Genomic DNA, 15,051 nt, shown 5'->3' on the forward strand with positions numbered 1-15,051 from the left:
GTAGATCACCTAACTTTATTTATATAACCCTTCATATTCCAGTAAAACTTAATTTATACGTTTTTGTGGGCATCTGAAAAGGCATTCAATTACAAATATACCCACTGGAATTCAAAAATCACTTAGCAACCTTCTCGTCCTATCAGGTTGAGTTTACTATCAAAATATTTTCAATTTGGATAGTTGTATTCAGTGCGGTCACAGCTTTGGACCTGGATTCTCATTGTTTAAAATGTTCCATTTCTTCCCTTTGTGCATACTTCTCTCCCATCTCTGAATTGATTCTCCCACTGATATATAAGCAATTTACTGAAGCTGGCACATGTGGAAACAAGAATGAGGAGCTTCGAATTTCCAGAAATTTCAAAGCCAGTTTCATCTTAACATGATAATACTCCAGAAGAGATGTGTGAAAAATTATAATTATAATAATAATAATCATAATCATTGTGGTATGCTTGATAATAATCCTTATACCTTCCTCATTGAAAATGATTTTATTATATTTATTATCATAGGACCCTGCAGAGAGTGCCAAGATCTGAGAAATGTTATATTGGAGCAGAAAACAGAAATTTTGGAGTTAAAAATTAAGACAGAAGAGCTTCCCCACCAGCAACAATTAACAGAACTGGAAAATAAGATTTCCTTTTATAAAAGTAAGGTAAGAATGAGATGATTTTACATTAAAATAAAATATTGTAACATTGGAATAGCATTGTTTTCCATTGAAGCTTTTTAATTTTGATGATTTCTATCATTCATTAGAATAAAATAATGTTGAAGTCAAGACGGAAAGTTATATTGCTCCTTTTGATGAAATATATGCTCTAAAAACTATAGGTTTTCTTTGTATAAACCCAGTGCCAGAACTTAGAAGTCATAGCTGTAAGAGGCATATTGTTTCCAATGCTGTTCTGTTTACAATGATTATAAATTTAGACGTTAAGTTGGAATTTAAATTTTGATTTGATTAACAGTTATATATGAGTAGTATCATAGCAAAACTGGCCAACTCCAAAAAATTAAAATTTTCTGGTAAACACTGAATATTATAGTACAAGGGACTCTATCATTGGATGATATGAGGATTTGAAAACCTTGACCACATCCCATAGTAATTGGGTCTTGAAAATGGCTTGTTACAGCAAAAGCGCCCAACTCCAATGTTTGTGTCACAGCAAAATTGGCCAACTCCAATATGTCTCTGTGTTACAGCAAAACTGGCCAACTCCCTTGTCTCCTTTATGGATGTTATGATGCGACACTTTTGGCCGTCTCCATTTGTAATTTCGTGGTTTCATCTCCTCTTTTATGACGTTTTTCGTAATTAAATATGTTACATTGTCAGCATTACAAGATTATACAACGTTTTAAGATTAGTATAAATCATAATTTAATAATACCTAAGCTAATTGTGATTAAATTTTAATTTGAATGAAATGTCATTTTTATTTAACAACCCAATCGAGGTTAATTACGTAATTTTGAGTAAATTTTTTTAGGAAAAATTCGCAACAATGAGTATGAAAACCATAATGGCTCTCCATTGCACTGACAGTCATCTGTGTGGTGGACAACTAAGCAGAAATTGTCTTGCTCACATCTAGATTCTGTGGTGATGTGGTAATATTAAAATGAGTGAGAACAATGAAATACTCTCAACATTGCACAAGAGGGGGAGGAAGAAGAAAGTGGCTGACCGAACGAATTGGAAGCATTCTGTTGAAACGGCGAGCAGGTGATTCGAATTGGCACCCATTCGTGATCATTATGCAAAATATATTAATTTCAAGTTAAATAATAAAGCGAATTAGTGCCATTTCAGTCAATTTGATACAAATGCTTGCTACATAGATGTACTAAGTCCGTATTTTTGTCTGTTCAAAAAACACTCCCCACTTTCAATGTGTTGTCACCCAGATATCTTAAAGGAAAAGCTGCAGTGCCAAGATCTTAGAAAGTTGCAAAATTTCATGTTGTTTTACTCCTCAACTTTACAGCAAAAACAGGATTTTTCATTCTGAAAACTAGCACAGTGTACTACATGTGACATCGTCCAACAACATCAGTGGAACATCCCAACAAATTTCCATGCCATGTTTTTGTTAGAAAGACCACAGGTGAGATAGTAATGTATGCCAGTAGCATATTTGAAAATTTTTGGCTTAACAGAACACAGAGTGCAGATGTTGGAAGCAGTTTCTGTTGACTGGTGTTCCCAGGAAAGAAGAATGGGGAGGTGACGGGATTAACTAAAAATTTAATGAAAAACTGAATTCGATGAGACCGTTTTTGTCCAAGTTGCGAAGTCGTGAAAGTCACTACTAGAGCAAAAAAATTATTCATGTGTATTTAGACAATACACTATCTGTTGAATCACTTTGGGAAATGTACAAGAAGAGTGTCGATGCATGCCTACACGTATCACGTATATTCATCCATAATACTTTTGCGAGAATTCAACATCAGCTTTGCCACTCCCTGTACAGATCAATCAATCTTCTTAATGTATCCAGCTGTTTGCTGACAACATAAAGTCGACTGTAGTCTATTCAGTTCTTGTTTTTCATGAGAAATGAGGGGTATTTTGATCAGTGTTCATTATAGATGCTTGTTGCTAGTAGCCAGAGTTGGGGTGTAGTAAATATATACTGCAGGGCTGTGTCTTCTGCAACTGCTACTGATGATTTTAATTTACTTCTTTTGTGGTTTATGGATGGACAGTATAGAAGAATGTGTTCCAGATCTTCATCATGATTATTACACCACAGACAAGTAGGATTATCAGAAATGTGAAATTGGTGTAGGTACAATTGAGTGACAATGTGACCTGTTCTGGGTCTTGTTAAAAATGTTTGAATATATTTGTACATTTCCAGGTCATTTGGTTTCTTTTGTACAGACTGTAAAATTTTTCCTTTGTCAGAAGAGAGCCAATTGCTGATCCATAGGTTTGTAAAATGAGATTTTCCTGAAGCAAAAGCACTGCATAGAGACATCACTTGAAGAGGTCTTGGTTGCAAATATGTTGCTTGTTTTGCGATATTATCGACTTTCTCGTTTCCATGTATACCACAATGACTAGGTATCCATTGAAATGTTATTACCTTTTGGAGTTCTTAGTTGTTTCTGAATTGGAATAATTCTATGTGCATGTAGGTTTGGTACATATTTAATTATATTAAATATAGCCCCCTTGGAGTCGGTAAGTATGCAAATAGATTTTTCAGAAATTTGAGTAACACACTGAAGAGCAGCATCAAGCTAGCAATTCAGTGTCAAGACTGGAGGAGGATGAACATGGTATGAAATAACTTTCTTGATATTTTGGAATGTAATACCCTGCTCCTGATGTCCCATTATTAGGATTTAGAGATCCATCTGTATAAATGTGAAGGTGATCCTTATATGTGTTGCAGAGTAGTTCCATGGAATCTAACTTAAGAATGTATGGAGGATCATTTTTGGAATGATTTCCTGGAATTTGTATGCTATGTTCTGGAATCACCCATTTCCATGGAGGAATTTCGTTCACAACTGGAGTTTTAGCAATGAGTGTGTCTGTGATATAGATTGGTATTTCTTCTTTTTTTATTTTATAGAAATTACCCTCTTGTGGGTACTCACCTTGTCGTGATGAGGGGGCTTAAACTTGTTGTTTAAGCTAACAAGTAACAAAGAGGTACCGACATAAGCTGCATTAACACCAATGCAGTCCCACTATATTTTTCACTGCTTATGGTTCATGGAGTCCCTCAGTGTAAAATTCTCCCTGTACAGATGTTTGTTGAGATTGCATTCGATTTTATAGTGGCATTAAAGCTGCAAGAACACTTTATGAAACGGTGATAGTGATGAGAATGAGAAGATGAGCACGTCATGCATCTACCAATTTGAGCACAGCAGTGATGTAAAATAAATGTTTACATGATTAAAAAAACACAGGCTTAGAGTCGGACTTGTGATATTCCCTTTTACAGGATGGTAGCCTATGCAAAATACAAAATATTATATAAAGAAAACAGTCAAATACGGTAAATTTTCGACTTGGAATGTCTGTCAAATCAGGTTTTCGATTGTGGTGTCACAGCAAAACCAGCCAACTCCACACTTGTCACATCAAAACAGAACAACTCCAAACATTTTTATTCAATTTCCACGAAACTGTAACACTATGATTTTTGCTATTAATCCTGCTGTTACTATTACACAAACACATCTAATTAAAAGAAATACCAAATTCACATATCAAACGGGATGGATGCAGTAGATTATTTGCGTTTTTCTCAAAATTGATTATGATGGAAATGGCCGGTTTTGCTATGATGCTACTCATATGCAGATATTATTAAGAATCTTTTTACTCCTGTCTTAACAGATGGAATATTAATATTAAAATATAATTGTCTATTTGGACTTCCATATGAGATTCCTAATAACATTCTGATTGCTCTCCTTTGTAACACTTCCAGTTCTTTAATTAATTTTTTGTTTATATGTTCCCTGAAGTAGATTCAGTTAATTAAAATGGGAATTGCCCAGTACATATTATGTCCTTTTAGTTGTTCCTTTCTGAATATCCCTTTTTACCTATTCGTGACAGCTATAACTGGGATAATAGCTAGAGCATATCGAAAATGACTGAAAAAAAAATCTTTCCTGAAATAAAAAATGTAAGAGTTCGCAAAAGTTTTATAATACTGCCAATGTTTCACACGAAAAAAAAAAAATTGACTTAGAAGCACTTTTAACCAAGTTGTAGAGAGGTTCTTTTTTTCCAAACATAAGTATGTTTGCAGATCTTCGCTTGATGTAGACTGCTATGATTTCTTACTATTGAGAGATAAAAGAGAAGAATTATTATTTTTAAGTTCCAAGAGATGACAGGAATGCAAAATAAAAGATACAAATATATTACAGGCTGCATCAACCCAGAACTAACCATGGCGAGATGGCTGCTAATGAATTCCATCCATTCACCCATCTACTACTATTTATTTTTATTGTTTGTTCTATTTTTATTTTCATTTTGCTCTCTGTGAAAAAATCTGCCTTCTCATAGAATTGGAGTTGCTTTCTTGTGGACCTGGTAAAAGCGTTTCTTTTTCACCACAAACTATAGCTCAAGCATAGGTGACTATCTTTACCTGTCTCACTCGATTGTGTGTGGCATGGGAGACAAGGAATTTTTTTTACAGAAAATTTCTGATCATACACCATACTCTGTAAATCTTTAGTACTTAAATAACGGAGGTTCTAGTATAATGAATTTCATAAGAAGGGAAAGACAAAATGTGAGTTCTTACTGCTAATCTAGGCTGTCTCTCTTCAGTAAATAAATTGCACTTCATTTAATTCTTCCTCACTCTTCTTATGTTTCAAAGTATGTTTTTCTGTTGCTGAGGTGTTTCGTAATATTTGGTCTTTCATTCTGAATGACGTGTCTAAAAAATTTCTCGGGCTTATACATTGTGCTGAGAAAACACTGTTTGACCATTGATCTCAAAATTCTAATCGTGAATAATATTCCTTTATTTTTTTTAAACCATTTTCCTTTCTAAGTGTGATGATTTTTACTTTTTCGCCAGTGGCATATTTTGCTATAGATGCAACTGTTTTATCGTGAGTACCAAACTCCCAGTATTCTGAAATTATATAATTTTTCAGAGCCAGATTGCATTAAGTGGTTTAATTTTCCTAGCATTAATATGAACGTTTGATTGCCCTGTATTTGAAAGACGTGTTAATTCTATGCACACTGCTTTTGCCCATGGGCGTTGTGAAGAACTGGCTTCAGCTTTGCCATTGCTCATACAAGAAAGTTCAAATTCATCATTGGAAGGTGTGTCCACTGCAGTTTGGGGGAACAGTTCAAAATGTATTCTTGTTGTAGATCTGAACCATTGTGAGAGACTTTAGTAATAGCTGGTTTTCTTCTGTCTTATATATTAATTCCTCCAGACTGCATTCACTTTCTGATCATGGGCTATATGTTTTGTCTTGATTGCTGTCATTGGGTTGTTTCGTGATTTTTATCGGCTGTATTCCTCCAATAATATATTATCTGGCAATTTTCCCTAGTTCGACTGGTGGTGACTGCGGTGTAAAACATTCACCTATAACAAATTAAAATTTTGTAGGAATTCAATGTATTCAATATCCTTCATGTATTGTTATTATTACAGTAGAGCCCCGGTATTTTGCGGTTCCGTACAATTCGAGCCGGTCTTAAGAAAATTAAAGTTTTACATAAAACTAGAGTGAATTCCATTTTTATATGTTGTTGGCATATACGTTTTTCGCACTTCCGAATGTGTTACATTTTGAATTTTCTTTCAATTTTCCATGTACAGTATAGGTAAAATTGTCCCACTTAGGGCATTTCGTTCATAATGCACAGAAATAACCCTGGCCTCAGACTGCTGATGCATTTCTATTACAGATCAACAGGTACCGTTAGGTTTCAAGGAGTGCGCTTACTGTTTCTTTGTTGTCCGTTCACTAATTGGGATTGTGCATCAATCAGTTGTACAGTGCATACCATCCCTTCAGAAAAATATTGTTACAGTACAATAATCCCTACTCAGCGACAGTGGTCACTAGAATACACTGAAGTAGAAATACACATTTTAAAGCAGTAACAGGCTGACTGTTGTAAACGGTACTATAGTGAGCGTACCTGTATGTTACTTTTAAAATGTTTTACGGTAACTGTGTGTTCCTTAATGTTTTAATTGTGTACATTACAATGAGTGGCAGGAGTAAGAGAAAATTTGTGCCATTGAATGTGAAACTGGAGGCTTTGAAAAGACTAGACAGAGGAGAAACATTAAAAAAACTTGCTGCTGGGTATGAAGTCGGTGAAGTGACAGTTGGAGATTGATGTAGAAACAGAGACAAAATTCAGAAGTTTTCATCTAACAAGTGCTCAGATATTTCGTCGTTTGAACGTAAGTCAATGAAGAAATCCGAGTACGAAAAAACGAGTAAAGCTTTGTTCTTTTGGTTTACTCAGCAAAGACAAAAACGAAATTTAATTTCAGGGCCTATTCTGGAAAAGCATTATTTTTTAGGAATGAGTTAAAGGAAGGTGAGGACGATTTTACTGCAAGTTCAGGATGGTTAGATAGGAGGAAGAAGCGATACGGCATAAGGCAGCTTGAAATTTGCAGTGAAAAAGTTCCTGCAGATTCTCAGACTGTTACACAATTTTGTGAGAAATTTAAAAAAATATATATACAAGAAGAAAACCTTACTCCTGATCAAGTGTATAATTGTGATGAAACAGAACTAAATTATAAAATGCTTCCATTTAAAACTCTAGCCTCAAGAGAAGAAAAGGCTGCCCCAGGTTAGAAGAAATTTAAAGAGAGATTGATAGTTCTTGCTACATCGAATGCAAGTGGAGACCATAAACTGAAGCTACTGGTAATAGGCAAGTCTGCTAAGCTTTAAAAATATATCACTGTGTCTGCATTGCCTGTTACATATGTCCACCAAAAATCCACTTGGATGGACAAAAATATTTTTAAGAAGTGGTTTTTTTGGAGATTTTGTTCAAGAAACCAAAAAAACCTAAAGAAAAAGTACTTGCCTTCCAAAGGAATCTTAACACGTGACAATGCTGGATCACACCCTGACGAGGAAGAATTACAATGTGACGGTATTCGCACATTGTTCTTACCTCCGAACATGACGAGTTTAATACAGCCCATGAACCAAGATGTTTTACAATGCTTGAAAAAAAAAATATTGTCGTTTTCTTCAGAAGCTTCTACAAACAACAGAAAGTGAAGGAACAATCAAGGAACTCGGTTCTATTGGTGTACGTGCTTGTCAGTGGAGCACCAAAGTTACTTGATTAACCATAGCCGTTATCGGTCAGTTCAAACAGAGTTCACGTGTTTCCCTTAGTTCTAGCAGACAACAACGTAGGTACTATTGTATTTAAATATTTTCTGCTGCAGGACAAATTATTTCCTTATCCCCAAGGCAGGCTGAAATTCTAGTATTGAAGAGGAGTTCATCCTATTATATGACCTGTCAAGTGGGCCTAATGAACACTGACAGTCTGAACATATTTTTGTACATAATAATAATAATTGTATTATTTTTTATTATTATTATTATTATTATTATTATTATTATTATTATTATTAAAGTCCAGGATAACAGAGAAAGTTTGGAATTGAACGGGTTACATCAGCTCTTTGTTTATGTGGATTACGTGACTATATTAGGAGAAAATTCACAAACTATTAGGGAAAACACGGGAATTTTACTTGAAGCAAGTAAAGAGATAGGTTTGAAAGTAAATCCCGAAAAGACAAAGTATATGATTATGTCTCGTAACCACAATATTGTACGAAATGAAAATATAAAAGTTGGAAATGTATCCTTTGAAGAGGTGCAAAAATTGCAAATATCTTGGAGCAACAGTAACAGATATAAATGACACTCGGTAGGAAATTAAACACAGAATAAATATGGGAAATGCGTTTTATTATTCAGTTGAGAAGCTTTTGTCATCTAGTCTGCTCTCAAAGAAGCTGGAAGTTATAATTTATAAAACAGTTATATTACCTACCGGTTTTTCTGTATGGTTGTGAAACTTGGACTCTCACTTTGAGAGAGGAACAGAGATTAAGAGTGTTTGAGAATAAGATACTTAGGAAAATATTTGGGGCTAAGAGGGATGAAGTTACATAACGCAGAACTGCACGCATTTTATTCTTCACCTAACATAATTATGAACATTAAATCCAAATGTTTGAGATGGGCAGGGCATGTAACATATGGGCGAATCCAGAAATGCATATAGAGTATTAGTTGGGAGGCTGGAGGGAATAAGACGTTTGGGGAAGCCGAGACGTAGATGGGAGGATAATATTAAAATGGATTTGAGGGAGGTGGTATATGATTGTAGAGACTGGTTTAACCTTGCTCAGGCTAGGGACCGATGGCGGGTTTATGTGAGCACAGCAATGAACCTCCAGGTTCCTTAAAAGCCTTAAGTATTATTATTATTATTATTATTATTATTATTATTATTATTATTATTATTGTATTAGAGTGTTTGATTAATATTGAAATATGTTAAAAAAGGAAGTGCATTATATTTTTTCTATTTGTGTTTATTGGATTTTTGTTATCTCATCAGTCATCATTTTATTTCTATTTATTTCTACGAATTATGTTACCTAATTACTTTAATTTATCAATGATATTACTCTTCACAAGTGCTTTAGGCAGTGCTTCATGGAGCCTGTTTCTATCTTCTTTTTACTTAGCTGCAGCTTTTAACTTATACGTCACATGTTAATTTATTAGCTGTTAGTATTATAAATTATTTTATCAATTTTATTTCGTCTGCTATATATAACAACGCTGGAAGTTAAATAGGCCTTTCATATAAAATAACTCTGCAAATAGTTGTAATCACGCAAATAAAATTTGCAACCGCCATTTTGCAATGAACAGAAGCACGTTTTTTTCTCGTCAATTGGCAAAGCAAAAGCGCTTTACTTCAATGCTTTTAAAACACACTTGGTTTCACTTTCAAAGTACGTTCTAAAATCGACTCAATGTATCTAAATTTTAAATCTGCCGCCACAAATTTGTACTTGGTACTGTACTCGGATCAACCGAGTAATGACGCCACAGTAAAATAACTCCGCAAATAATTGTAATCACGCAAATAAAATTTGCAACCGCCATTTTGCAATGAACAGAAGCACGTTTTTTTCTCGTCAATTGGCAAAGCAAAAGCGCTTTACTACAATGCTTTTAAAACACACTTGGTTTCACTTTCAAAGTACGTTCTAAAATCGACTCAATGTATCTAAATTTTAAATCTGCCGCCACAAATTTGTACTTGGTACTGTACTCGGATCAACTGAGTAATGATGTCACAGTAACTACTCTGAACCAAACTGCTTCGTCCCCAGCCCTATTTCTGGCTACAAGAAAGAAAATGAAATTAATATCTCAACTACAGACTTCTGAATCTAGTCAGGATGGCTTTACTATCTAAATAATGAACACAGAATTCTGAGGAAGTGTATAGGCCTTAAATGATTAATGAAACAACATGACTGCTTTAATTACAATTTAAGGGAGTCAAGCACAAAATAATAATTATTATTCAAGATGGCTTAGTTCATTTCCTAAAACTGTAATCATCTCTGAGGGAAGAAGGTATTAAACCATTTCTGTGAATCTATTTAAAAAAAAAAAAAAAAAAAAAAAAAAAAAAAAAAAACACACACATTCCACGAGGCAAACCAAAAAAAAACACCCTATTCTGGACAGAAAACCTGAATTTATTGAAACAAGATAGAGATAAAGCAAGAACCAAAGCAGAACATAGCAAAACACCAGAAGATACTCAAAATTGGAGGAAGAAGACTGCCATTCTTAAAAAAAAGCAATCATAACAGCAAAAAAGAACAGTTTTAATAAATTTATTGAAAATATTAATTACAGAACCGATAGCGCTAAAACCTATAAATTTCTGAAGAATATTTCCAATGCACAGGAAAATACTTGCCAACCTATTATTCATAATAACAAAATCCTAACAGATAGTAGAGATATACCAAATGCATTTAATAAACACTACTCAATCTCTCGCAGATTACATCTCAATATAAAATACTGACAAATTTATCAAAAGAGAATTACAAAAAAATAATAAAAACAATATTACTAGTAATATCACAAAACCTGAAATATTTCATGAAAATTTTACTTCCAAAGAATTAACTGTAGCTATACAAAATTTAAAAACCAAGAAATCTCCTGGCTCCAACAACATTCATAAAGAATTTTTTAAACATCTGGGGGAAAAAGCCAAATTTGTACTTTTATCTATTTTCAATTTATCATGGAACACCTCAATTCCTGCAGCTTGGAAAAAAGCAATCATCGTACCAATTCACAAAAAAGGGAAACCTGCTCATGATGTTAATAGTTATCGACCAATATCACTATTAAGCATGATAGCAAAAACTATGGAGTCAATGATCTCCAACAGATTAACTTGGTATTCAGAATCCCAAAATCTTTTGTCACCAAGACAAGCTGGCTTTTGACAACTACACTCTACTAATGAACAAGTCATATGCCTTGGCCAAGAAATAAAAGACAGTGTTAACAAGAAAGAAGATACCTTGGCAATATTTATTGACTTTCAATTAGCATATGACTCTGTTTGGAGAAATAAATTATTACTAAAACTCCAGAAATTAGATATCTCCAGCAATATGTTCAGATGGGTATCAGAATTCCTTAGTCAAAGATTCATTGCCACTAAATTCAATAACTCACTTTCTAATTACAGACAAACATATCGAGTCTACTCCAGGGTGCTGTCCTCAGCACAACTTTATTCAATATTTATATAAATGACTTACCCTCCCTATTAGAGGAATCAAACATGAAAACAGTACTATTTGCAGATGATATAGTGTCTATTACTAGGTAACAATAAATAAGGTTCGGCCGAATTCTTTAGTTTCAGTTTGGTGGTGGTGGTGGTGGTGGTAGTGGTGTCAGCAGCGGCGGTGGCAATGGTGGTGGTGGTGAACCTCGTACACCTTAAATATAATACCTTGAGATTGGTTATGTGAAACAAAATGTTTTTGTCATTACTAGGGCCCAGATTTCCATACACTATCAAATCTTAAAACAAGCATGCATTTATGCATTGTCATGTGATAAAACATGTACTATTAAAATTGAGTTATACATTATGTTTCATTTTTATTTTATTTCCAAACAATGTACTATAACTAATTTCTCCAAATTTTCTTCACTTATGCTAATGTGTTAATCTGACAGCATGTTCTTGAATACAAAAAATGATCTTTCTACATCACGAGAAGTGAAAGGTGTATACTTAAGCGAAGAAAATTGGGAAAAGTGAGGTCGAATTGTAAGTTTCTTTCATCAGTATGATCTCTTCAGGAATCAACCTCGTGACCTTCTGAATTTGCAGTGTTACTCCATAACCTCAATGCTACCACGTGCCCTCAAATACATAAGTACTTACAGTATATCTTTATTACATCAATCACCATGAACTACATCACCGTCTGTCTTCAGAAATCCCTTTCCCTTAATCCATTTAGACACGAGATCTCTTCTTGCAGTTCTAATAGGAGCCGTAACATCACTTCACAGTTCAACACATATGTATACTAAATTGCAGTTTGCAAGCATACTGCTTCTGTCTTCCTTTCTTCCAAAATTTTGGCCTCAGGCTTGTGACAAGTGATAATTGGAGGCTTGAAATTCCAGTGTAACAAAGGAAGAGGATTTAATTAGGATTGCCATATTTTGATAAGCAAAAAGAGGACACTTTATCGACACCTATTTCCGAACAGATTGCTATCATAGATCAAGTACAATACTGATATATTTATAGTATGTAGACTATTGAAGCTGAGAAATATTGCTAGTAGTAATTTTTCTTAATCTTAAATAAACAAAATAATACAAATAAGTGAATTTATTATAATTTAATCTTTATAATTGAGTGTAATTATAAATCACAAAAAATCAATAAAAATAACACACAATTTCAATACTTTGGTATCCTATATTATTTCAAAAAAGTTACTTTATGATCTGTCACTTTGAGGTGCACTTTGTCCATCTTTCTGACGCTAACTGGCCCAAGCATGTTTATTTGTAAATCTGATTTTGTTCAATAATTCCTTATTAGATAGTTCTGAAATTTTTTGCAAGTAACATGCTTATAACACATACTGAACTAGCAATATACTACGCACTGATTCCACAGATAAGTTTCCTCATTCTTTGCTCCACTGACTTTGCATGAAAGAGAAAATGCGTTCCACATTTGCATTATGTGATGCAATAGCAAACATAAACTGTGCAATCTTCAAAAGTTCTGAGTGGCACACAATATTACAGGACTCAAAATACTTGGTACACTTCTGATGTGCCTGAAGATCAGCGAACTCATCTTTGTGTTTTCACAATTCAGATGTTCTTGCAAATCAACTTCTCCTTTCTTCGACACACACAAATGTACTGGCTTTATGTACCATGCATTCACCTTCGAAATCATCTCTACCTCTTGGGAAACAAGGATATTTCTTCTGTAACTCGGCGGAAAATTTACACTTTTTTTGGCATTTCTTCTTGTACAAACTACAAGCATGCACAGCATAGCAAAAAACCGTTGGTTGGTGGAATCACTTGACTGGGACAAGGTACAATCTTCCGTCAAATTTATTATGAATAACGACGTCTCTGTAGATGATGTGAAGTGTTTTGATCAATTTTGCAACCTCAAGAAATTTGGTAGGCACCCCAGCGTATAGATAATTATACAGTATGGATACTTCACGTCGGTTCCTTTGATGTAGCAGGACTGATTTCAATGACCTTCAAACCAGCTTGAGCGTGAGATTCTGCTTTCTCCCTAGAGTTGGCACTGACATCACACCAGCTAGCAGTCGACACAGCGAAAATATAACACATACAATTAATACAGCTATGTACATTATGTACTCAGATGAAATAAAATGAACCCTGAAATAATAAATCCGTCATTAACTGTAATGTCTAGACTCTAGACTTCCTTTATATTGAGAGTTGAGATGTTGACTCTAACAACAATTAAAATATGTAATGATTTGATAGAGCTGAAAATGGAAAAACAAAACTCCTGTGAGAAGTAAAACCATATACCTATATTATATTGTATAGAAATAACTACTGAAGCTTCCTGGCGACGTGATAATTCGAAATTTTCTCGGGCTTCCAACCAGGTCATAAGTTGGTGATCCACCGACGTTTCGAGGATGTTCATCTTCCTCATCTTCAGGGTTAAGTGATACCCTCAGATATCACTTAACCCTGAAGATGAGGAAGATGAACATCCTCGAAACGTCGGTGGATCACCAACTTATGACCTGGCTGGAAGCCCGAGAAAATTTCGAATTGTATAGAAATATTAAACGAATTTGATACATAATTTTATAATATACTATGTTATTTTATAATATAATTTATTATATATAAAACATAAAAAAATTATTATTACAACTAGTTTGTCACTGAGAAATAAGGAAAAGCTGGTAACGTGAATTTATTGGACGCAAAGCGTTACTGGATTATGCAATAAGGTAGGCGATGTTTGGATCCTGTGTCTCAACTCTTATATTCAATTATTATCTTACCGTTGCTCGATTACACTAACCTCTAGCACTTGAAAGTGGAACTAAACGCCGGCACACAGAGAAATTAAACAGGAAAATTCGCTCAATGTCCATTCTATGTAATCCCTATTCGCTGGGCACCCGGCAACCAATAGTAACCAGTAGACGACATATAGCATTGCCACCTAGGCAAAAGTTTTAAACACAAGACGCAAGCTTCCAAACATTACAAAAATAAAATATCGATAATATCTCGGTCAAAGAGTACAGAAAGGGAAGTTCACGAAAGCATTTAAAGTGGGGTGGACTAAAGCGTTACTTACAGTACACGTCACATAACTTGGCGGTCGGCCGTGCCAAAAGAGAAAGAGCTATGTTCAGCAATGTTGCTGTATCAGTGAAGTTAGCAGGTTGAAGATAAAGGTCGTAATGTTGGAATAAGATGTGAATACAAGAAGTTGGTTAATACGACATGATGTCATTGTCGATGCCATGATGCATCTTGCCCGAACCGCCAAGTTACGTGACGGATACTATAACTGTAATGATTAGAAGGTTCCAAGTTAAAACAAAGTAACTGTTGCAGATGTTTAAGACATTTTCCTTCACAAAGTCGTATTTTAAACTTAACCTAAAAACCCGGACAATTAATCAAAATCTAAAAACCTGCCTGGACAAAAAATTTAACCCTAAAAAAGAGGACATGTCCGGGAAAACCCGGACGTATGGCAACCATAATTTAGTGGAAAGTCCAAAGACGCTACTGTAGTTGTCAGCTAGGATCCCACGAAACAATAATAGTTTTCTTTAATTATTTTTTCCCCTCAATAGACAACATGAAAATATCAGGTTCTAG

General features: G+C 34.4%; 1 protein-coding gene across 1 annotated transcript in view; it reads left to right on the forward strand.

Moving 5' to 3' along the window:
* LOC138704917 (centromere-associated protein E-like) overlaps positions 1 to 15,051 on the forward strand; it is a 284,997-nt gene that overhangs the window by 230,402 nt on the left and 39,544 nt on the right. The window contains exon 16 of the mRNA XM_069833317.1: positions 519 to 664. Within this exon, the coding sequence (XP_069689418.1) occupies positions 519 to 664 (146 nt within the window). The remainder of the gene's footprint in view (positions 1 to 518; positions 665 to 15,051) is intronic.

Source organism: Periplaneta americana, chromosome 8 (assembly GCF_040183065.1).
Source record: "Periplaneta americana isolate PAMFEO1 chromosome 8, P.americana_PAMFEO1_priV1, whole genome shotgun sequence".
In the NCBI taxonomy this organism is placed as follows: domain Eukaryota; kingdom Metazoa; phylum Arthropoda; class Insecta; order Blattodea; family Blattidae; genus Periplaneta; species Periplaneta americana.